General features: G+C 64.1%; 5 protein-coding genes across 5 annotated transcripts; all 5 read left to right on the top strand.

Moving 5' to 3' along the window:
* Positions 1-1,548: 1,548 nt before the first annotated feature.
* Positions 1,549-9,681, top strand: LSCM1_08249 (uncharacterized protein; the record flags this gene model as incomplete). Its single annotated transcript, XM_067325584.1, has 1 exon — positions 1,549-9,681. One exon carries the CDS (start codon positions 1,549-1,551, stop codon positions 9,679-9,681), a length of 8,133 nt encoding a protein of 2,710 aa, XP_067181611.1.
* A 2,522-nt stretch (positions 9,682-12,203) lies between these two features.
* Positions 12,204-13,772, top strand: LSCM1_08248 (uncharacterized protein; the record flags this gene model as incomplete). Its single annotated transcript, XM_067325583.1, has 1 exon — positions 12,204-13,772. One exon carries the CDS (start codon positions 12,204-12,206, stop codon positions 13,770-13,772), a length of 1,569 nt encoding a protein of 522 aa, XP_067181610.1.
* Positions 13,773-14,795: 1,023 nt separating this feature from the next.
* On the top strand, positions 14,796-15,329 carry LSCM1_08247 (uncharacterized protein; the record flags this gene model as incomplete). The annotated part of the gene is made up of 1 exon (XM_067325582.1): positions 14,796-15,329. The coding sequence occupies one exon, from the start codon at positions 14,796-14,798 to the stop codon at positions 15,327-15,329; it is 534 nt and encodes a 177-aa protein (XP_067181609.1).
* A 4,959-nt stretch (positions 15,330-20,288) lies between these two features.
* Positions 20,289-20,696, top strand: LSCM1_08246 (uncharacterized protein; the record flags this gene model as incomplete). The annotated part of the gene is made up of 1 exon (XM_067325581.1): positions 20,289-20,696. The coding sequence occupies one exon, from the start codon at positions 20,289-20,291 to the stop codon at positions 20,694-20,696; it is 408 nt and encodes a 135-aa protein (XP_067181608.1).
* Positions 20,697-22,360: 1,664 nt separating this feature from the next.
* On the top strand, positions 22,361-23,194 carry LSCM1_08245 (uncharacterized protein; the record flags this gene model as incomplete). Its single annotated transcript, XM_067325580.1, has 1 exon — positions 22,361-23,194. The coding sequence occupies one exon, from the start codon at positions 22,361-22,363 to the stop codon at positions 23,192-23,194; it is 834 nt and encodes a 277-aa protein (XP_067181607.1).
* Between the last annotated feature and the right edge of the window lie 984 nt (positions 23,195-24,178).

The following is a 24,178-nucleotide window of genomic DNA, read 5'->3' as shown; positions in this document are numbered from 1 at the left end:
CCACGCGGACACACGGCACAGTCGCTGAGGTCACTGCTGATCACAGCCGAACCGGCGATGAAAAGATCTCCAACGCCTCTGCCGTCCCTTCGCCCCCCTCCCCGTCTGGACCGTTTGGGGCTCTCGTCGCGAATGCTAACCGTTGAGTCGATCCGGTGAGTGCGCCACCGTTTGTTGCAACTCCTTCGTGGTTGGCCGGCAGGGCACCGGAGCAGCCCGCCTGCCGATAGACGCACTGAACAGGGGGGGTGCACTGGACAAGGTAAAGGCTTCAGGAAACCGTGTATTCGGCGCACCTCTATCATATACACATACACATCTGTGCGGCCTGGCGCGGCTCCTGTGGCGCTGATGCAACACTGCCCTGGACGGGATGCCATTTCAGCTTCGCTTCACACCGAGGCGCGTCGGCTGCGCCCCGCGTCCGATGGGGAAGCCCGCCACTTGGCGTTGCAGCGACCGCGAGCGTGCGCCGTGGTGTGCGGACTGCAGGCGCGTGGCCGTTCACACCGTCCTCACGGCGGTGGAGGCAGCGACGTGGAGTTGCTGCACTTAAGCCAGCTTGCCCTGGAGGGCATCTGCCACCGCGCCGCGTCAGTGGCGCCTCCTCCACATCCATGTCGATGGCCGCATATACGTACTGAGCAGACAACCCTGCGGACGGCACTGCTTGTGTGTGTGTGTGTTTCCGGCAGCAACGGCCGCTAGCGGGCATATATGGCGCGGAGACCGCGCCGCTGAAGAGACGCGTTGGAAAAAGCGGGCCTTTAACGATCTCAGCGTCTGCAGAGCAATCGAATGCGAAGGACTTTATTTTTTTCTTGTTTTCCCCTCAAAAGATGGAGAGCGGCTGACAGCCAAACTCTCAGGTGTCCCCCCTCATCTTTCATGGGCGTGTGTGCGCACCGCACGCGCCTCCCCCGCCTCCAGGTGCCCTAGAAGGTGTGTGTGCGTGTGTGCGCGTGGGTGGGCTAGACGCTCTCCCCCCATCCTCATGGCAACCTTCCCCCATTCGCTACATCTTCCGCCCCCTTTTTTTCGCCTCCTCCGTCTTTCTGCCATTCCTCTGCATGGCCGCCGGTAAGCCGCTGACGAGAGCAGCTCGCTGCCTTTTGGTGCGTGAGGGTGTCTGTCTGGAAAGTGAGAGGGGGCAAAGAAGTGGCAGAGAAAAGCGGAAGACCGCGCCCTCCCCCTCCTGTGCTCGGGTGCGCGCGTTCACTTCGACTGCCCTTCTCTCTCTCTGTGTGTGTCTGTCTGTCTGTGTGTGTGCGCGCTCTCTCTGTGGGGTGATTCCTTGAGGCCACTTCTACATACATATATACATACATATATATACATATATATTTATTTATTTAGTGCTCCCGATTATACACACACCCACACCCACACACACACACACGCCGCCGCGGCGCCCGCACTCGCACAGGGCGACAGGGGACGTGCGTTTGCCCATACACCGGCGCGTGAAAAGGATACGTGGGACTGCCGAGCCCCGAAGAGACGGCGTAGTCCTTCCACTCCCCCCTCCCCCCTCTCCTCTCTCCCGCCATGCATGCTTCGCGCCCGGGCGACCGGCGTGACAGTGCAACCGGAGAAGAGGGCTTTGTGATGGATGAGCCACCGGTGCTCCGGGCTCGGCGCGCATCCGCCGCAGAGGCGGCAACTGCGCCGTCTGCAGTCGGGCAGCAGTCCTTCGCTCGCAGCCCGCTCTCGCCCGAGGCGTCTGCGACCGCCACTGCAGGGCCGGCGGCACCGGAGCGGGAAGCTCGACGCTCGCCTCGCTCATCTTCCACCATGCCGCAGCCCACCAGAAGAGTACACACGGTTTCGCCGTCGGCTCTGCGGCGCTCCGAGGCAGGGGCTGGCTACTACGGTGGGCTCCCACCTCCTACAGCGGCATCGGTCGCAAGAGCGAATATGCCGTCTGCTGCAGCCGACGATAACGGCGGTGATGGTGACGGCAGCTCGCGCCAGCAGTCGCTAATGAATCCTTCCGCCTTTACGCATGGCTTGCCGAGCCCGAACGGTCGGTGCGCCGAGCCGTCGGCGGGGCAGTCGCAGGGGCGCGGCTACAGTCACGAAGCACCGCCGCGAGTCAAGTGTGAGCTGCAGTACCGCCGCATAGAGATGGGTCCCACCGGCTGGTCTGCTGATCTCTTCTCACGCGAGCCTGCGGACTCGCCGGTGTCGGGCGGCGCTTCCGCCGGGCGCGGGGGCCGCCGCCCGTCTGTGCAGCGAGCGAAGGGTGCCGAGCAGAAGCGACCCGCGGGGCCTGGCGGCTTCCCATCCCCAGCCCAGCCAACGCTGCTCGACCACGGTCAGCAGCAGGCGAGGTTGGACACGGGCGGGGGGGCGGTGACGGCAGTATTCGCCACGGCCACTCGCGACGGCTTGCCTGGCGGCCTGGCTGGTGACCGGGCGCTGATGCCGCCGTTGGCTTCGGCCGCTCACGTCACAGGTGGCGCGCTGCCCCCTGCGGCTCGCTCGACGGAACCCGCGCCACCGCAACCGACAACGCCGCCTACTGCGGCGGCGCTCGTCTCGGCCAGCCGGGCGGAGTGCAGCCTCGACACGAGTGCCGCCACCTCCCCGCTCGCTCAGTTTGACAATACCCTCAACGCTGACAGCCGCCGTTGGGCGCGGCCAGACGAGAGCAGCATCGGCCCCGGGAGTGACGCAATGCACAAGGTGAGCCGATGGAGCAGCAACTGCGCCGTGGGTGGCGGCCGCAGAGGCGCAGAGGCCGATGCGGCCAACAGCGTCACCGCCACGTGTAGCAGAAGCGGCAGCCCTCTGACGGGTGACGCAGACGACCTCGACGGCGCGTACGACGGCGTTGCACCCGCTCCCGGCCGCGGCCGCGGCCACGACGGGCGCGCCCGTGCCCATGAAGTCTACACCAGCAGCCTGAGGGACCCTTTCGGTTACCGCGGCGCGGTGGAATGCCGAAACGCTGAGAGCGCATCTTTTGCCGCGTCCGATGCGCCGTCCACATTAGACGGCGGCGACGGCCTTCGAAACCGAGCGGCTGGCGGTACTGGGCAGCCTCAGAAGAACGTTGGGACGTGGCTCGACCAGCTGGGGGCGACCCTGTGGCGAGACACGCTCGAGCGCCGCCGCCGCTGGGTGAGCGTGATGCTGGAGATCGCGATTCCGCTTGTGTGCACGGCATGTGCGGTGGTGCTGTGGGCCGCCTTCGGTGTCGCCACCTCACCGGGGTACAGCCGGCTCAGCTCCATTGGCGACAGAGGGTACAACTTCCGACCTGGCCGGTACCTGGCGTCCCTCTGCTACAACGAGACGTGGCTTGGGCAGCCAAACTTCGTTGACGGGCTGCTGCCCTGCCAAAAGTTGGTCGATTCGGGCTTGTCCGTGACGTGCAACTCGCTCGGCGAGGAGACGCTGCCCGTGAAAGGGCTCTGCTACACCCACGGCGGTCGTGCGGTGGGGGCCTTTGTTGATGGCGTGCGTGACGGCCTTTCGCAGGTGATGCCGTTAGACGACATCATTGCCTACCAGTGGCTGGCGAAGAAGCTCTCTAGGAACTTTTCCGCAGCGCGGAGTCTCCTCGTCGGCGCGGGTCTCGCTGCCAACTCGCGCTTCAGCGCCATTCAGTCCTCGGGGAAGCTGTACTTCGCCCCACGCGCTAACGTGCCAGAGGACATGCTCTCATTCCTTTCTGCGTACTCGCGGCTTTTCCAGTACGTCTACAACGACACCTTCGACACCGTCGAGGCGGCGCACCGCGTGATCAGGAGCGGTGCGCGTGGGCCCACCTGGGCTCTCGTGAACATCCGCCGGCTCGATGAGAGTGGCTTGGACCTGTCTATCGAGATGGACGCGACAGCGCTGCCGCGGTTCGAGGTGATGATCGACAAGGCGTACCCTGGTGGCCCGAGCTTCGACCGGTCTGACGTCTACTACGCGAGTGGATACCCATCGTTGATGGACACGCTGATTAAGTACTACATCACATCCCTCTTTGCGGCTGGTGCCACGCGCGCTGAGGTGGAGGGCATCCGGGACCTGGCGAGGCGGCGGGCGGCGCAACAGCAACGCGCAGCGCCCTCCGGCCGGGTGGACGTGGCGCTGACCACGCGCGAGCTGTTCGACGCTGTGCGGGCCACGCAAGAGCCGGTGGGCGACGACGGCGAGCCCTTCGCCCGCGCCGCCGAGCTGGGCGAATTCCGGGCGACCTGGACGCCGCAGAAGGCCTCTCGCATCCTCGCGACAAACGCGGCCCTTCGCGAGCAGGCTGATTTCACCATGTTCCTCGGCGGCATGCCGTGGGTGCCCTTCCAGCGGAATCAGGTACTGACCTCCGCGAACACCATCCTCGGCTTCGTTATTGTGCTGGCGTTTCTTTACCCCGTCTCGCAGTTGACGCGGCGGCTCGTGTTGGAGAAGGAACGACGCGTGCGGGAGGCGACGCTCATCATGGGCCTCCGCTCGGCACCCCTCTGGTGCAGTTGGCTGCTGCACAGCGTCGCCCTCATGTTCACCATCTCCTTCGCCATGACGCTCCTGATGCGCGCCACCTTCGTGACGAAGAGCGACGCCTTTAGCGTGCTGCTGGTCATCTTCCTGTTTGCCCTGACGTGCGTACCGCTGTCGGGGCTGTTGGCTGCCTTCTTCAGCACGTCACGGACGGCGGCCCTCATGACGCCGCTCATCTACTTCGCGATATCGCTGATGCTTTTTGCGATGCGCACCGCGCAGCCGGCTGTCTACGTCGGCCTCAGCATCTTCTCGCCCACCTGCTTCGCGCTCATCATGCAGAACGTGCTGTCCCGGGAGAGCGGCGACGGCTTTTCGGCGTTCATCTTCCGAGACGGAAGCGATAACCCCAACACCGCGACCCTTTTGGGCATCTTGGCGGCAGACTTCTGTCTGTACCTCGTCTTGATGTTTTACCTCGACGCGGTGCTGCCCAAGTCCGCGGGCGTGGCGAGGCACCCGCTCTTCTTTCTTCGAGGCCCGATCCGGCACTGCCGCCGCAAGCGGCGCGTGACGCAGCGGCAGCTTCGCAGCGGCATGGTCGAGCAGCATGCCGCGCAGCCGTCATGGGGGCCGAAAAGGGGGGGCTATGCTGCCGGTGTCGAGGCATCTGACACCGACGACGGCTGGTGCTGCACTGGGTGCAGCGCTGCAAGCAAGGCCGACGACGAGGACCTGGGCAGCGGCGAGGATGCCCGGGATCCTAACGGTGTGCATGAAGCAGAAACCTTCGCGCCGGAGCAGCTCTCGGTGCGGGTTGTCGGCCTCCGCAAGTTCTTCCGGCGTGGTGGCCGCCGCTTCGCTGCGGTGCGCAACTTTTGCTGGCAGATCCCAAACGCTGGCATCTCCGTGCTGCTGGGGCACAACGGCGCCGGCAAGTCGACCGTGATGAACATGATGACGGGCATGCTCTACCCGGATGGCGGGGACTGCTACATCGACGGCCACTCCGTTCGATTCGATTTGGCGCGTGCCCGCCAGGAGATCGGCTACTGCCCGCAGCATAACATTCTTTGGCCAGAGCTGTCGTGCCGCGAGCATCTGGAGTTCTTTGCGCGCCTGAAGGGGATGCGCGGGGCGGCGCTGGAGGACGCCGTCGTGCACACCCTCAAAGAGGTGGATCTTCTGCCGAAGCAAAACGACCCGTCGCGCGCGCTTTCGGGAGGCATGAAGCGAAAATTATCGGTCGCCATCGCCTTTGTTGGCGGCAGCAGCCTCGTACTCCTCGATGAGCCGACCGCAGGCATGGATGTGGCGGCGCGACGCCACACGTGGGGGCTACTGCTGCGCATGTCGCGCAGCCATAGCGTGCTGCTGACCACGCACTTTATGGACGAGGCGGACTTGCTCGGTGACCGGGTGGCCATCATGAGCCGTGGCCACCTCAAGTGCGCTGGTAGCTCTCTCTTCTTGAAGTCGCGGCTTGGTCTCGGGTACAACATCTCCATCTCAGCTGACATACTGCTCGACGCCCGCGAGCTCGATGCGTTCCTGCAGCAGCACGTGCCGCAGGCAGAGCGCCTGGCAAGCAGCGGTGGCGAGTTCAGTTACCGCCTGCCGGCGAGGCAGGTGGAGCTCTTTCCAAATCTACTGGGCGCTCTCGACACTGTGGGGCCGATGATCGGCATTCGCGGCTACGCCATCTCCCCGACAACGCTCGAGGAAATCTTTATAACCATCGCACACGACGCTGCCGAGGATGACGAGAGGCGAGCGAGAGCGAAGCAGGAGGCGTATCGGGCGAGCGACAGTGCGGCGGCAAAGACAGGGTACCTCTCCAGTCTCTGGAACCGGTTGCGGTGGTGGTGGTGGTGCTGCTGCTGGGGCGGCGGCAAGGGCCACAGCGGCCACACCTTCCGCGACGGGCTTGACTTGGACAGCAATGACGTAGGCGATGGCGAAGTGGGGCGAGTCGCCTACGGTGATCCTCACTCGGGCTGCCCGCCTGGCGACAACAGAGGGCGCACGCCGGTGTCTGCAGAGTACTCGACACTTGAGAGAAGCGCCAGCCCGATGCCGCACCACTCAGGGGCTGTCACCACGATGGTGGAGCGAAGCCCCAGCTTCTCGTGCCCGACGGCAGTGGGCTATGCGGCGGGTGACAATAGCGGGAACTCCAGCGCCTCGGAGAGCCGCACAGCGGCCGAGTGCTCCTGCGGGCCCGCAAGGCCGACGAAGTCTGCCGTCCCCAAAGCTGTCTCCTGCGCGGCACGGGAGAATGCCGATGGCGGCCGCGAGAGGGCGCTGTCAGCCGCAGGGGCGGCGGCGACGTCGACGTCGACGAGTGCAGAGGACACGGAGCACACTATGCCGCGCGTCTTGGCGCCGCTCCGTTCGCCTGTTGACATCATTTGGAACTGCGAGATTTCCTTCTCCGCGGTGACTGTCAGTCTTCTGCAGACGGAGGCGATGGCGCGGAAACGCTTTTATAATCTGAAGCGCGACCGAAAGATGCTGTGCTTTCAGATCATCTGCCCTGTGGCGTGCGTCCTGGTCGCGATGCTGCTCAGCATGGCGCGCGTTTATTCTGTCCGCGAGCTGGCGATGAATACAAGCAACTACCCATACTACACGCTGTGGGACACGACGGGCTGCGCGGGCTCCCTCAACATCACCAGCGAGGAGGTGGCGTCTGTGGCACCGCGCCAGCGCATGCGCGACCTGAATATCGCGAATATGTCCGACTTCTACTTTTACCTGCAGGATGAGTGGTATGCGCACGGTGACGTCGGCAAGTATAGCAGCGTCGTGTGCGGCGATCCAGTGGCGGCGATGCTGCCATCAGTGGGGCGCAGATCCCTGGTGCTGCTGACGAACTACTCAGCCTACCACGAGCTTCCCATCGCCATGGTGAACATTTACAATCTGTTCTTGAAGAAAATTCGCGGCCCGTCGGCATTTATTACGTTGAGCGCCGCCAAGCTGCCGTCGATGTCCGAGTCGGCTTCGGAGGACAGCATCCGGCGGCTGCTCATGGGCATTATTATTATGGTGCCCTTCACCTTCCTCCCGTCCAACTACGTTTCCTGGGTGGTGAAAGAGCGGGAGTGCAAGTCGCGCCACCTGCAGGATATCTGCGGCCTGCGTTACCTCATCTACTGGGGCGCGAACTTCGCCTTCGACTTCGCCGCGTACGTTATAACGATGCTGCTCGTCGTCGCGATCTTCGCCATCTTTCAGCGCCGCGAATTTGTCGGGGACGACACCATCGGCGCGACGCTCACATTGCTGTCGGTCTTCGGTGTCTGCAGCATTGGCACGGCGTACCTTGCTCAGTTTGCCTTCGCGACGCACTCGAGCGCGCAGATCGTCGTGATGGCGGTCGGCTTCATCTCCGGCTTCTTTCTGGTCATCGTTGTGTTTGTGCTGCAACTCCTTCCAAAGACGCAGGGGGCCGCCAACGAGATGCGCAAGGCGTTCCGAGTCTTTCCCACGTATGCCGTGGGCGAGGGCATTGTGAACCTCGCCTTGCTGTCGCACTTTCAGATGTCGCACCCGCGCCTGACCGCCCTCTCCATGGACACGATCGGATGGCCGTGCGTGTACATGGCGGTGGAGGGGCCGCTGTTTCTCATGCTCACGTTGGTCATCGATCACCCGTACTGGCGACTGAAGAGGCGGCTGCGGGGCTACGACGCGAACGGCGACGCCGCCGCCCTCTCGCAAGCGTACCGGCGTGCGCAGCGGGCGAGCAGCGGGAAAGAGGGGGAGGGCGATGCTGGGCCGCGCCCACCGCACGGCGACGGGTGCGCGGGTGCGGTGGAGGACGTCGACGAGGATAGCGACGTGGAGGATGAGCGGGTCGAGGTCCGACGGCGCATGGAGGCCTATCGCGCTGATTTGATGAGGCAGGAGAGCCTGTACCGGTCGGGGGCTGTTGCCGAGCCCATATCGTATGGGCTGACGCAGGAGGGCGCCGCTGAAAGCAGCTTTGGCGGCGTACAGGGCTGCGAGTGGAGCGCGCCCATCATCGACGCCGTCGCGGTGGTCGGGTTGCACAAGCGGTACGACTCCGGCAAGGTGGCTGTGCAGGATCTTACCTTCGGCGTCGTGCCAGGCGAAGTCTTCGGCCTCCTCGGCACCAATGGCGCCGGCAAGACCACGACGATGTCGATCATGTGCCAGGAATTCTACCCCACCGCTGGCCGTGTGTACGTGTGCGGGTACGACATCGTCTCCGAAAGCCGGGACGCGCTGCAGTGTATTGGGTACTGCCCGCAGTTCGACGCCACGCTCGACCTGCTCACTGTGGAGGAGCACCTGCGGGTGTTCGCCGGAATCCGCGGCGTCACACGCGAGCAGCAGGAGGACGTGGTGCGCGCGCTGCTGCAGCTGACCGGGCTGTGTGAGTACGCCAACACCACATCGGCAGCGTTGTCGGGTGGCAACCGTCGGAAGCTGAGCGTTGCGTTGTCGCTGATCGGGGGGCCGCCAGTTGTTGTGTTCGATGAGCCCTCGGCGGGCATGGACCCGGTCGCGCGGCGTGACATGTGGACGTCGATTCAGGCTATCAAACATCGCTGCTCTATTGTTCTGTGCACGCACCACCTCGAGGAGGTCGAGGCCCTCGCCGACTGCGTTGCCATCATGGTGGACGGGCGGCTGCGCTGCATCGGGAGTAAGGTGCACCTCAAACAGAAGTACGGTAGCGGCTTTGAGATGGTCCTCCGCGTGCAGCCGCCTTCCGCTCTCACGGGAGCCTCCGCCACCACGGCGGACCGCGAGACGCGCGACCGGGCGGCTGAGGAGGCGGTCAAGGCGCGGCTTATCCATTTCGTCACGACCACGTTTCCGTCCTCGAGGCTCACCGAGGTGCGCGGTAAGCGACTGGCGTTCATGCTGCCCAGGGACACGAACCTGCCCACCGTTTTCCAAGCTGTGCAGGCTCACCGCGAGGCACTGTGCATCTCCGACTACACCGTCTCACAGACGAGTATCGAACAGATCTTCTTGCGCGTCAGCGCCGAGGCAAAGGAGGCAGAAAACGTTCGCGCCGCCTTGGCAGAGCGGCAGCGCAACGCTGAGCACGCCTTGCAGCTGAGGCGCGAAGAACTGCGCCGCAAGCGAGAGGGGGATCGCGCAGGGCACTGCACTGCTTCGCCAGCGGCGTGCAAGGCTGATGGGCAGGCTCCGAAAAGGGGTGAATGCGATGAAGAGGCGGCGCAGCCGCGAGGAAGGCTGTGAGGCTCTCGTTTTTCTCTCCCCACCCCCTTCCCCTTAACGCTCACGCGCTTCAAGAGGATTCCTTCCGCGGCCCTCATGCGCCTGGGGAGGGGGGTCGTCTTCACATTCGCTTGGGGCCCCTTCTCCCTCTCGGCGCCTTCTCGTGATGGACAGCACCCCCCACCCCCGACACACACACACAATATGCCGCTCATGCGGTGCTCTATACAAGGAGCCTTTTCGTATACTCACTGCTTTTAGGGACTTTTTTTTTGATCCTGTGCGACATGCACTTAGGCTCCCTCTTATACCCCCTTTTTCTTCCTCCCTCTCCCCTGCCCACTCTGCATGTCCTCCCTCTCAACGACCCTCGGAGTAGCTGCTCACACACATCACACACATCACACAAATATACACAGGCAGGGGCCACCGCATGCGCCAGCGCCCGTGGGCTGCATTTCGTACCGGTGCGCTTTTCCGCGTCTGCGTGCGCACGCCTACCTGCCTCTGCCTGTATATATATGTGTGTGTGTGTGACCCTCACCGCTTGGGCAGCCTCTCTTACCCGCTGTGGGCCGGCGTTTCAGCACAGATAGGGAACCCACGTGTGAAGAGGGGGAGACGCGGTGCTGTATCACCAGCGGCACAGCGACAAGCGGGCCCCCCTTTTTTTCCTTGCCTCTCTTGCTTTGCGTGTGGAGCATTGATGGTGAGCGTTGGTCTGCCGCGCGGACAGCTCGCCTAGCTACGGCATGCCAGAGCAAGCGCGGCTCCCGGAGCAGCTTTCTGCCCTTTCCTCTGGGCGCTCGGCGCGAGTCCAATCACAATGGAAGCCAGCGGACTGCGGTGCGTTGGGGCACACCAAGTGGCGCAACGAGCCCCCCTCCCCCCGTTGCGTTCGCACCTCTCCCGCTCTGCTTGGCTTTGGCCACTGCGAGTCGGAACGCGGCGACACGGTCGACAGGCCGGCGAGAGGCGTCATGCCCGCGGCGCCGATGTCCACCGCGTGGCTCGCGGGAGTGGATTGCCCATCTCAGACTGCAGGCAGACGCTCCGCGCATTCGCACTGGACATGCCACAACGAGGCGAGAGGAGAGACCATGGCCGCGGAGCTTTGCACGAGCGCCTGCCCACCCTTCAGAGGCAATGCAGCGGTGTCGCTGCGATGCCGGCGAACAGGGCCCCCCGGGCGCCCGCCTGATTTCGCTGTAAGGGTGCGCGAGCCGATGCTGTGCTCGACGTGGTGCGCGATGTGGGCGGGCCGCTAGGAGCTCGCTGGGCCCCCCATCGGAGGACATGATGCTGCGCGCGTGTGACCCCCGCCGTGTGTCTGCCGGCACATGCGCCTGCGCCCCTGCTGTGCTGCTGGGCGACGGGCGGTGCGCTGTCTGTGTGCCGGCCCGTGCCGGTGCACGGCCCCTTCTGCCGCGGCGCGTGCGGGCAGGCGGCCTCGGCACGTCCCTGCTCCCCTCGATGGCGTCGCCGGAAGCGGGGCATGCAGTCAGCGGCCCTCCCCCCAGGCAGCAGAGTGGTGCGAGGGGGACGGGGGCGTGCGCCTGTGGTCTGGCCTGCCTGCGATGTGTTGGACGTGCCAGGGGGAAGGAGGGTGATGAAAGGGAGGAGAGGGGGGGCGCAGCTGATCACCTCCGCGCACATCTGTAGATGTCTTTGGTCTGTTCAAAGTAAGCTTAGAGAGTGCGATGCGCGCCTCATGCCGCGCACACATCGTCTTGTTCGGGAGGACGCTGGCTCCTACCTCTCTGGCATGGCATTGCACGGGCTCGGAGACTGTCCGGTAGGTGATGCAGCAGCGGTGCATGCGGGCGCGGAACAGCCTCTTGCAGAGCGGCTCCCCCCCTCCCCCTCCCCCCACTTTCACTCTCGCAGACGCGCTGCCTCCTATCGGCTTGCTGTGCGTTTCCTGGGGTGTGCCGGTGGATGTGTGCTCGGGAGAGGGTGCACCTCTGATGAATGTGCAGGTGTGCCGCGGCACCGCGCGGATGCCATCCGCGGCGCACTGGTCCTGAGACTTTAGGGGGAGGGGGCCTGAGGTTGTGTAGCAGAGCAAAATAGGCACACCAATACGCACGGCCGGCGTCCGCCTCTTCCGCCCCGTCCACATCCCCATCCCTCTCCTCTCTCTTTCTCCTCTCCCTGCTGACGGCCTCTCCCCACCCTTCCCTCCCCTTCCCTCATGCTGCTCACGGCCAACACGCTCGGCCGCCGTGGCAAGCACCCTTATCGTCACAGCCTCACTTTAGCTGCGCATCGCCAGGGAGGAGGGGGCAGGTCAGAGAGAATACCTCTCAAGTGTTGCACTCGGCGACGGAACGGAGTTGGAACGCCCCCCCTCCACACACACATATACATATATATATATATTGATTGATTTCGGTGTATGTGCCGACGAAGGGTTGCACAGAAGTGAATACGAGCGCATCGCATCCGTAGTGGAGCGACTGTTGCTGTCCCCTCCCTCTTCCCTCTCCCTTCTCGTCCGATTCTATCCCCGTCGGTTGGCGAGCCCCCCCTGCGCCTCCAGTATGCAGGAGCCGTTCGACTGGATGAGATTCGGTGACGACACCCTCGGCGCGCGAGAAAGCAATGCCAAGCCGTCATTCATCGGCATCGACGAGGACGTGCCGGTCTTTCTGCGGGAGGATGCCGGAATGGTCAGCGTGGGCACCGCGCATGCGACCGCGGCGCCCGGGTGCGCGGGTTGCGGCATGGGTAACGGGATGCCGGCGTTTCTGGAAGGGTACCGAGCGGCTGATGCACCTTCCGGCTTAGGTGGCGGCTTGTCTTCAGCAGCTGCACCGGCGCGGGATGACGCTGGGCAGCAACAGCAGCAGCCGATGGCGGGTGCTGCTGTGTGGGCGGAGACCGCAAGCGCTGTCCCGGCGCAGTCCACCCCATCGGCAGCACTATACGCTGACCGCCCCTCTGCCGCGGTTCTACGCTTCACGGGCGACAGCGGGCACATGTGGGCTGCGCTGTATCGCGTTCGCATCCTGGGCAAGGGCAACTACGGCTGCGCGACTCTGTACTCTTTAAGGGGCCCTGCCTCCGGCGCTGTGGCCCCCGCGGACGCGGTTGTTGTGAAGGATGTGGACATGCAGACGATGGTGAATCCAGCGGAGGAGATGGCGGCTTTGCAGACGGAGTTGCAGGTGCTTCGCGCTGTTCGGGGGCACCCAAACCTCGTGCAGTACGTCGATGCAGTCTTCGACGCGCGCCCGCCCACCTGCCCGATGTCCTTTATCCTGATGGAGTACTGTGCAGGGGGCGACCTTGCGGGGCTGCGGGATGGCTGCTCGGCCGGCAGCGCTGGTGTGGCGTCGTACCATGAGTCATCCACCGCCGCCGCGGCCGGACCTCAGCACCTTACGGAGCCGTTCGTCGCGTCGCTCTTTATCCAAGCTGCCGTGGCGCTGCAGTCGCTGCACACCGAGTACGGCGTCCTGCACCGTGACGTGAAACCGCAGAACATCTTTTTGCTCGAGGACGGCGTGACGGTCCGCCTCGGCGACTTCGGCATCTCTGTGCAGCTCGGCCGCGTCGGCGACACTGCCAAGGAGGCGTGCGGGTCGCCGTTCTACATGGCGCCAGAGCTGTTCGAGGAGCGTGCGTATGGTGCGGCCGCCGACGTGTGGTCGCTCGGCGTCGTTTTCTATGAACTCATGGCGCTCCAGCTGCCCTTCACGGCCGCCTCAGCGGCGGAGCTTCGGTCGCTGGTGTGTCGCGGCCGCTGTACACCCCTCCACGAGCTCCACAACGAGTCTACCGCGCGCTACTCGAGGCAGTTCAAGGAGCTGGTGAACTCGCTTCTGACAGTAGACCCGGCGGCGCGGCCGACGCTGCGTCGTGTGCTGCGTCACAAGTGCGTGCGAGAAAATCTGAAGTACGTGCCTGCAAGTGTGTTGACGGCGAAGAAGCCGCAGCCGCCGGCACGGGCGTCCCCCACAGGCGCAAGGCCGTCTTCATCGTCGCCGGTGTTGGGCGAAGACGGGCTGTATGCCGGCGTGTTCGGTAGGGATGTGGTGGAGCAGGCAGTGGCGCAGGCTGTTCATGCCGGTGTGCGTCCCATAGTGAACCGGGTCCGCTCACCATAGCAAAGGCGCGCCGACAGCTGTTAAAGTGCTGGCGATGGTGAAGGCTGCGCGCTTGAGTGAGGGGCTCTCGAGGCGCTTGCGTCAAGGCCAGCGCGACGTTGCGCATGTTTGGGATTCTCCTTGCGGGTGTTGACGCTTCTGTTGTTGGCAGGTCGCCCTGCCTCCGCGTCGTTCTACATTGCCCCCTCCCTCCCCTCTTCCGCTGCACATATGTCTCCGCCAGTGCAATGCTACGGGTGTGTGCCTTCCTCCTCCCCCTCCCCCTCTTCCCCCTCATTCCCCCGCGCACACGTACACACAGACAGACACAGACACAGACACAGAGAAGGACACACGACGTGGTGCGTGTGCATGTAGAAGCTCCATCCGGCTGACATGAGGCCGCCGACTTCCCCCCTCAGTTTTCAGTAATGGAGTGCATCTACACAGAATTCCTTCCAGGGGCAGCTCAGGGCCGTCCGAGCAGCAGTCGCGCACCCGTGCCAGGACGCGCGGCGGATGCGTGCGATACGAACGGCGGTGCGCGCCGCTACCCCTTCCCCCTCTTCCCCTCTGCGAAGGCGTCGCGGGGCCCTCTTTCCCCCCCAATGGCATGATCCACTCACGTGAGGGCCCGCCCTCCAGTCATCGCACCCTATCGCTTTCACCCGCCTTCTCTCTCCCTCTTCTGTGCCCCCCCTTTCGCGTAGTTCATCACCGCGCTCGCGCTCTCTGTCTTTCTCGTGTATACGCACCCGCGTGCTTGACATCCGCTGCAAGGCATCGCTGCTGCCCTGTCATTTTTTTTTTCTGGCACCGATTCCTCAGGGATACACATATATATATATATATATAAACTCGCCCTCCCCCTCTCCCCCTCCCCCCGGAACGCCTCACGCGCACCCATTACACCTTCCCCCTCCCCCTTTTTTTTCCGATTGCTACATCCCTTCAAGCCGTCGCTGTAGTTGTCACCCCTTCCGGCATCCTCTCACAACATACACATACACACAACAGACGCAGATCCACACTCGAGTGTTCGCCATGCGCCTGGAGCTGAAGGGGTTCGCGCAGGCTGTTCGCAGCATGCATCAGCAGCCTGGCGGGGTGAAGCGAACGAGACTGATGCTGCGGCTGCGCCCTCACCACAGCCGAAAGGTTTTCGTGCTGAAGGCGACGGATGGGCGGGTCACAGTGACGACGCGGGTGGAGCACTATGGCCAGTTGAGACTGGTAGAGAACCTTGTAAATGAATTCGTGACAGAGTGTGCCAAGGCGACTGTGAGCAGCCCTGCGACGCATACCGCAGCGGCTGGCGCTGGCGACCCGCAGGCGATTAGCGCGGCCTCCGCGTCTCCCGTCTCGGCTGCGGCAGGACACAAGAACGGAAACCTCGGCGCTGCCTCTGCCGCTGCTCCCATGAGCGGGACTGGGCAGTCGGGGACGGGGAGCTCAGCGACGCACGGACAGCAGACCCAAGTCTCACCCGCGTCGCAGGCCAACGACCACAACGACAGCGGCAGCGGTGTTGTTGCAAGTCGGAGGCAGAGCAGAGGACAGAAAGGAAAGCACCGTTAGCGTGAGGAGTGCCATAAAAAACCCCCTCTCTCTGCGTGTGTATGTGTGTGTGTAAGTGTGGCGTGTAAAGGGAAAGCCGCGCGGCGCAGGGTCGTACAGGTGCGCATGGGACTCTGAAACGCTTCCTTCCAAACTTCCCCGCGAGGCCCGGCGGTTGTGTGACACCGTCCGCACGCGCACCAAATTCGCACCCCTCGCTCGCATGTGCGAAACAGCTGGGGCAGGCAAAGGCCCCGGCTCGGGCGAGGGTGCGTTAGGCAGGTGAGGAGAGTGGGTGGTGGTGGTGGCGGTGGTTGAATGGGGTAGAGAGTGGTGCCGAGACGGCCGCACAGCACTTGCCCCTCTCTTTTCTCGCTCGCTGGCGTGCTCTGCCCTTACAAGGACTGACTCGCTGCCCCCCCCACCTCTCTTCGCCGAGCTGATGCACGCCCGTTTCGCCCCGTTCCTCTGCCACACATGCCTTCGCCCACTCCCTTTTGCCTCACTCGCTGCCTTGGGAACGACATTTTTTTTTCTGCACAGGCAATGGCGGGCAGCCGTGTAACTGTAATAGCAGTACACCAAGGAGTAGTGAGGACCAGTGCACACACACACACACACGCACAGAAGAGATGGGCAGCAGTAGAACGAGCAGAAAACCTATCCTTAAAGAGTGCATCGCTGCGGCCGGGGGGAGAGCAGTGTGTGTGTGTGGAGGAACGCGCGCGGTGAACGCCCAGCCCGGTGAATGCCCCGGCGCCCAACGACTGCCACAGCGAGTCGCTCTTCTGTGCACTCGTCGCTATGAGCAACCACATCCAGATGTCGCCTTCGCCTTCAATACTGCACCCCACCATCTCCTCTTCTCCTCTTCCCCCCTGACTGCCGCGCTAACGATGGCGGGAGCCGCTTGCCCGCGCGCGCAGACGGAGCAACGGCGCGCCGTTACCCTTTACCTTTGCGTGTTCCCCCCTCTGCCCGCCTCGGAGGCTGCACCGACGTGCCGCGTCTACGGCCTGTGACTCTCCCGTTTGCCCCCCATCCCCCTCCGCTCTCTTCCCGCGTGACGAACGCCCGCGGCTGCGGCCCCTCCCGCCACCTCGGTCGCATCCGACGGAGATCACCTGCGCAGCCGCCCCTCGCCGGCCTGTGCGTGTCTGTTGCCGAGCACCCGGGTCCCCTCCCCGTCGCTTCTCCTCCTCCTCTCTCTCTCCGATCCGTCTCGCGACGGTGCGAAGGCGCGGGCACCGATGCGAGAGCCGATACTGCCCGGCGCCTCTGGCGGAACGGCACGCGCCACTGCGCCGCGCGCCGATGCCACCTGCGGCGTGCATGCGACTCGGGGCGGCGGGCGTCGTGCGGCCAGCGGTGCGGCGGGTGGCGCCGCGCCTGGCGAGCTGCGCCACACGGCGTCGACGCCCTTCGGTGGTGAGGTAGCGTCGCTAGCCGGCCATGCGACGGGGAGGCGGCCGACGCCGTGCTCCTTCAAATGGTGCGTGCGGTGGCGGCTGCCGAGGACGGTGACTCTCGCGCTGGTGCTCGGTGTGATGGCGTGCGCAGTGCTGAATGTGCTGCTGCTCAGCCCTCAGGAGGGCGTGAGCGGCCACGGCGCGATTTGGGAGGCCGATGCACTGACGGAGGCCGCAGACTCGACGGCAGAGAATGCGCTGCCGATGCCGCCCGCACCGCGGCCACGGAGGCGGCGCCTTCCTCTTCTCACCGCTGGCGCGAAGACGCCGATGATGGTGGGCGAGTACCGCTCGCAGCCGCGTGAATACTACGAGGGCACGACTGCGGGGGACTGGCTGTATCCACATATGCAGGCGGCGCTGCTGCAGTGCGCTGGTGGTGTTGCACCGTCGAGGCAGCCGGGCGGTGTGCCGAGCGTGTGGAGCGTGCTGATGGCGACAAGCGCCGCTGCGCCTGCGGGCTCTCGGTGCCTGGTGCGGCGGCAGACGCGCATGGCGTGCGTGGACGCTGAGGAGGACGGAGACGACGCGCTGCGCAACAACGCGTCTGCCGGTGCGCTGCTGCTGCACGGGCAGCACCGCGTGGCGGTGGGCGCGGACGATGTGGCGCGGCTGTACTACGACTCGACGCCTGGGGTTGCTGCGGCGGATGCCTCAGCCTGGCGTGCGCGCGATGGTGCGCGTGCGGCGCGTGTTGGGATGCAGCACGAGCGGTTCCGCCGCTCGACGCCATCTGAGTCGCCTGCGCCGCGCGCGTCCGGCGTGATCCTGATCCTTGCGGGCAACAGCGATGCTTCTCGTCGTGGCCGAGGAAGCGCGTTCACGAACCGTGCGCTGCCGCTGCTCGAGCAGAACTTCCTGTCGCTGCACCCGCACTACCCTGTGCACATCTTTTACGAGGCGGGCGACATAGGCTTCGGCGCTGCTGTTGGTGGCGGGTCTCCGAACGCGAGTGCGACGCCTGGTGGGGCGCGCCAGTGGACGCTGCGCGAGGCGCTGCGGCACTCCGACGTGTACAGTGTGCTGCACTCGTGGAGGCGGAACGCGTCGGCGAGTGGTGGGGGCGACGGTGGAGGGCGTGCGCCGCACGTGGCGCCGCCGCCGCCGGTGCTCGTGGCTGCTGCGGACATGCTGCCCGAGATGCAGCGCGTGCACGCTGAGCTTGGCGGGTGGTTCACACGGGTGTCGTCGACTGTGCCGTCTGCACCGTACGTGACGTTCGAGAACGTTGCGCCGCTGTTTTCGACGCTGCCGTGCGGTGTGAGCGAGGCGATGGTGGATAAGTGGGTGCGCAACCTCAGGGCGATACCCGGCTACCATCGTGGGTACCGGCGGATGTGCCGGTTCTGGGCACGACTTGTGTGGCGGCTGCCGTCGCTGCGCGTGTGGACGGACTCTGCGGAGGGACGCGCGGAGGCCGCTGCGTACGGCGGTGACGCTGCCGCGTCTGCGGTGCCCGGCGCCGGTGTGCCGCCGTGGCGTTTCCGCTACACGTACTACTGGCGACTGGACACGGACTCGTGGCTGCGCAAGCCTGTGACGTGCGACCCGTTTGTGGCGATGGCGCAGCAGCGGTGCGCGTACGCGTACAGGGACTTGATAAACGACGACAAGCCCGTTGTGCTCCACTTGGGGGATGCGCTGTGGGAGTGGATGGAGAGTCGCGCAGGTGCGCGGCATGAGCTCTCCCGCAACGCCACGACTGCTGCTGCAGGCGGTGGCGCTGCTGCGTGGGGCAAGCTGGCGGACCCGTCGAACGCAGGGCGTGTGACGCTGGTGGCCGACGCCACGCTGCCGCCGTTGCCGCCGACGTGGCCGTGGTACGGCGTGTACCCTGAGCATAGCAGCGCTGCACTGAGTGCGGCGGAGCGTGAGGTGCTGAAGGCGGCCTTCTTCAAGCAGGTGCCTCGGGCGCCGTGGTGGCTGCGCCGCCCGAGCATGCCGGAGATCGCGGCTGCGGCATCGCGCCGGGCCTCCGCGATGCAGTACAGCCGGCTGATGTACTTCAACAACTTCGAGCTCGGGACGTTCGCGCTGAAGGCGCACCCGCTGTACGTGTCGATGGTGGATTTCCTGGACGAGGGCGACCGCGAGGACTCGGGCGAGGCGGTGGTGGCTGAGGCGCTGCGCGAGCGGTACATGCTGCGCGCACTGCCGGCTGGCGGCGCTGGGCGCGCGAACGCTATGTATGTGCTGGAGGTCGAGGGCGGCGGTGCGGGCGGTGCGGCGTCCGGCGCTGCGGCTGGCGGCTCAGCGACGTGCAGGGAGCAGACGGCGGCAGCCGCGGGTCGCGAGTGGTACTCCGGATACCTGCAGTACCGCTGGGGCGACGCGCCTGTGCACACGTTCGGCGTGGAGGCTGCGATGCAGCCCGAAGGGTGGTTCGTTGAGAGGATTGCAGATGGTGATGGCGTGGATGAACGCTGTGGCTCTTGCGAGTGCAGCGCACGGATGGTGACGAGCGTGGTCGAGCGTATGTGACTTGTAGGGTGCGTGGCTAAGGGTCTCGCGGACGGCGTGCCGGTGGGTTTCTGCTCTGGACAGACTTGAGAGACAGGATGAGGACGGGTGGCCGGCAAATCGAGGCCACATGTTTCATGAGGTGGTGGAGGGATGGGTGGCGGTGGTGAGGAGCGCAGCTGGCGCGCGTTGTGGACTTCGCTCCCTCCCAAACAGAGTGTACGCCGTGCCTAAGCCTCTTTTTTCTCTGTCGAACGGCGAGAGGATGCTCCCTCGGACATGGCGCCTGCTGACCGCTCTTGAACGGGGCCAAAGGGCGGCTCGTGCGCGCACACGCTCTCTCTTACAGATACACATCCGCACTCCTCCTCTCTGCGTTTTTTTTTCTCCTTCTTCTTTTTTGTTGTTCACGTATGCACACGCACCGAAATAAATGTGACGGCTGACGGGGGCGCGTGTGAGAGACAGTTGCACGTGCCGAACGCGTCTCTGTGGTTGTCTCTGCAGCAAGAGTGTACCCGCACTGCACTGGCGTTACTCGGCCATCCAGGCCTGTCTTATACGTCCTTCGATCGCTGGACTGCGGTGCCGTCGAATTTCGGTCGGTGTCGAAGATCGCACCCCTGTGAAGAGCGGAGTGCACGTACACTTACGTAAACGATTGCCGTGAAGAAGCCTCCACGTGTGGCGGGCGCGCGCAGCTGAGCGCTCTCTCTCTGTCTTCGCAGTCGAGTGTGCCCGGGGTCTTTGGCGCCCGTGGACAGCTGCACAACAACACGCACAGAGTCACCGGATCAGCCTACTGTGGAAGGACTCGTGAGGCCGGGAATCTCTCGCGGTGAGCGCGCCTACGCCGTGCAGGGCAAACACAGACGGAGGGGGAGGCGGCGGCGCCGAAGCACAGCTTCAAAGCTAATCCTGCCTGCCAACGTCTCTGTGTGGCTCTCGTCGTCTGATCGTGTGCATGGGTGCGCTGAAGCTCTGATAGCCTGCGCTCTTCGTCGGTGGGTCGATCGCTCCGTTGGGAACGCAAGTGCGCTTCGGAGTGCTGATGAATAGAATTCGCGACAGCGGTGCCGTGCGGATGCTCACGCACCGACCTGCCTCCAGTTTGTCCTCGGCTGCTGCTCACTCGTCGTCACGCACTACCGTGGAGGGTGTGTGCCGCCGCCCGCAGAAGATGCAGGACCCGTTCTTGCGCGATGGCACGGCAACGAGGCGCTTCTTCCGCGCCTACCGCGCCCGGCTACCGTTCCCGGCCCGCATGTTCGGCATCTTTCTCGTTGGCTTTGCGCTCGGGCTCGTCCTCGAAGTGTTCGCTTGCAAGACACACCTGTACGAGAGTGTCATGATGAAGAAAGATTTGCGGCGACACGCGTTCGATGAGTTCGTCCTTGATTTTCGCCAAAGCGTCGAGCGATGGCAGCGGGAGGACATGAGCAAGCGACAGGTGCGGTAGTCGGCGCGGAAGAGGAGAGGATGGCGGTGGGTGGCTCGGTGAGAGGCGCTGGGGCCTTTGGCAGGCGCCAGGCTGCAGTGCTGCACACCTCCGTGCATCTCTGACGCGTGCGGGGGTGGGCGGTGGGGGGGCATCTTTGATCTTTACGCACTCGCTTGCCCTGCGCGCCGGTGCCGTCCCTTCGCGATAGCTCGCGGGGCGCTTGCGTTCAGCTCTGCCCCCTCTCCCCTCCCCCCTTCCACGCGCATGCGCGGCTTGTAGAGTCTTACAGAAGCACCAAATTGGTGTCGACTGCCGGATTGGTGGAAGTGGTGTGACGTGTGTGTGACAGAGAACGGGTGAGATGGGGGAGGCTCTGGACGCGCACAAAGGATGCGACCTCGAAAGAGGAAATGCCGCGATGCGTAGGCGGGTGCCGCTCGCTCGTTCTTTCCTCCGCGATGCGTTTGGTCGGCTGCACACCTCATCCGTCGTGTCTTCTGCCGCTGTCTCGGGGGCAACGCTGTGCGTATAACACTTCCTTTTACGTCACCCGAAACGCGCGAATCCGCCAAAGATCGCCCAGACGCCCTCTTCGTACCCCTTGCTCCGATTTTGTCGCGACGACACCGCTCGCCGGGAAGAAGAGGAGGAGAGGGTGAGGGCTCACGGCGTGTGTGTGTGCGTGGCCGGAGCCCCCCTGCCACCTCCGCCCCTTTTTTCTCACACAGCATCAGCAGGCGCGCTCCCTCTTCGCTTCGGAATCAGAGGGAAGGAACGGGATGCGACGGCGGTGAGTGCCGCATGTGTGTGTGTCTCTCTTTAGGTGGCCTCACTTGCTTTTACTTCCCATTGCTAATCACCTGTAGAGATGGACGAGGATGACGGGCGGGAGAGGGGCGGGAGGAATGGGTTGGAAGGGAGGGGGACTGGTGAACGCCACTGCGGTGTGCGCGCCCCGGAGTGGAGCAGAGCAAGGAGCTGTGGAGGGGGGCTGATGGATTCCACATGTCCTTGGCTCGATGGCAGACACCGAGAGACAAGGCTGCGTGCGCCTTGTCCTCCTCTTTGCCCTCACTCCCCACACAAACACTCACATACATACGCAGACACATGTGTGAGCGTGTGCGTGTGTTCGCGCTTTCGGCTGTACCACATTGCCACACGTACATCACAAATGTGCCCGCAACCGCATAAAAATTTCCCTCCTCCTCCCTCGTCCCTTTCCTTTTTTTTTGTCTCGTCTGCAAACATCAGCAGAAGCGAAGGAGAGGCGATTCAGCTCATCACTCGTGAGGGGGAGGGCACCGTCACGAAAAAGACGCTCGTGCAGGTGCGGAGGGCCATATTGACGAACGCATATATTGTCCTCCCTCGTCGCCGCCTCTCCTACGCTCTTCCCTCTCTTCCACTCGCTGTTCTGCATCATCGTCTCGGTTGAGTAGTACTCACGGCAGCGGGGAGCGGTATCCGCCGCAGAAAGGCTCCTGTGCGCGCACGTGTGCGGTTTCTTTTTTTTTTCTCAGCAAGGCGAGCCCACAGCAGCAACACAGAAGGCGGAGTCGACAACCTTTCAGGACACACAGCGTATCGCTTGACCGTTAACGCAAAGAACGCCATCGCCCCCCCGCGACATCATCTACGCCGTTTCAACCACCACAACACCAAAAAAAGAAAACAGTGCTATGAGCTCATCCAGCGCCAGTGCATCAGGCAAGGCGACTGGCGCGCCGGCTTCCTCCTCCTTGGCCGTGAAGCACAAGCTCGTCCTCCTTGGCGACCAATCTGTTGGCAAGACGAGCATCATCACTCGCTTTATGTACGACACCTTCGACCAGCAATATCAGCCGACCATCGGCATCGATTTCTTCTCCAAGACAATTCGTCTCGAGGACGATCGTGACGTCCGATTGCACTTGTGGGACACAGCAGGGCAGGAGCGCTTCCGCTCACTCATCCCAAGCTACATCCGCAATAGTGCGGCGACTGTAGTGGTGTATGACATCACTTCACGTCCGACGTTCTTCAACGCCTTCAAGTGGATCGACGAGGTTCGCTCCGAAAGCGGCGACGACGTCGTCATCATGCTCGTGGGGAACAAGATCGATCAGGCATCGGAGCGACGCGAGGTGAGTGCGGAGGAGGCGATGAAGAAGGCGTCGGAGTGCAACCTGCTCTTCACAGAGGTAAGCGCCAAGCACGGCACGAATATTAAGCACATGTTTCGCCAGGTCGCCGCCGCACTGCCGGTTCCCGTGGCCACCGGTGGTGGTGGTGCCGGCGCCGATGCCGATGGCGCGACATCCTCGTCGACTGGAAACACTGGTGCCGCCGGTGTGCACGGCAGTGGCGTGGCGGCGCACGGCATCAGCGCTGGCCAGTTTGGCGGTGTCGTTCGGCCACCGTTTCTGATTACGCCATCTGCGATGCAGGCGGCCGCAGGCAGCACAGCTGACGCAGGCGGGGTGGGCGACGCGACCGCTGATGGAGGGAGGGGTCGCAGCGGCGCTTGCTGCTGATGGGTGTGCGGGCGCGGACACCATTCGCCGTCCCCCCTCCTCCTCCACGATTACTCTTTTTCAGCTTCCCTTTCGATGTACCGGCTGACGGTGGGCCACGAGTCCCCCCCTCCACTCTCTCTCTCTGCGCATCTCACTTTGTGCTTGTCTTTGCTCCTCTTGCCCTTCTGTGCCTCACCGCAGAATATCCGCGCGTGTGTGTGCGTGTGTGTGGTGTGTGTGTCTGTGCCCATCGAATGTTTCCTCATCCGGCAGCGGCCTTTTGTTGTTTGTGTAAACTTTTTTTCTCCCATATCTGCGTTGCCGCACAGACGGGCCTCTTTGCTGTGTTGCGCTGTTTCTTGTTTGCCGTCTACTCGATGGCCACTGCAACAGAACGCCTCCGTGCATCCCCTCCGTATTCTCCATCATCCACCTCCGACGCGCTACCGAGTATGAAGTACGCACTGAGACGTCAAGGACGAAGTTTCTGTGCGAAGACGAGAGACGCGGGGGCAACGGTGTGTGTATGTGTGCGTGTGCGTGTGCGCGTGTGTGCGTGTGTGTGTGTGTGGTGGAAAGGCACCATGGGCGGGCACGCGCTGCCGCCTGCGGGACGAGGTGGCGTTCGGCGACGCGCGCGCCAGACCGAAGTCAGCGGTAGCTCGCGCGCTTCCGCGCTCATCTCGTGTCTCCTCTGTGCTGTGCTCTTCGATGTGTTGCCGATTTCCCTTCCGCCCGTTCGCACCTCGGTCTGTGTGTCTGTCCGTGCATGAAGGACCCGAAGGCACCCGTGAACTTTCTTTTTGTTCGTCCGCGCCGTCGGTTGCGGCTTCGACGGCTAATGCCGGGCGTCTTGCGACCATGGGCAGCCAGAGTAGGATGGGTGCAGCGAGAGAGAAGGGGAGGGGGAGAGGTGGTGATGGTGGTAGTGGCCGCAGGAGGTATCGCCCCACCCCTCCTGCCCTCCTCTCTGCCTTCACTTCTGTAGAATGTACAGCCTTC

This window comes from Leishmania martiniquensis, chromosome 2, assembly GCF_017916325.1.
Source record: "Leishmania martiniquensis isolate LSCM1 chromosome 2, whole genome shotgun sequence".
Lineage (NCBI taxonomy): Eukaryota > Euglenozoa > Kinetoplastea > Trypanosomatida > Trypanosomatidae > Leishmania > Leishmania martiniquensis.
Note: the sequence above shows the minus strand (reverse complement) of the source record. Positions and strands in the feature narration are given on the sequence as shown.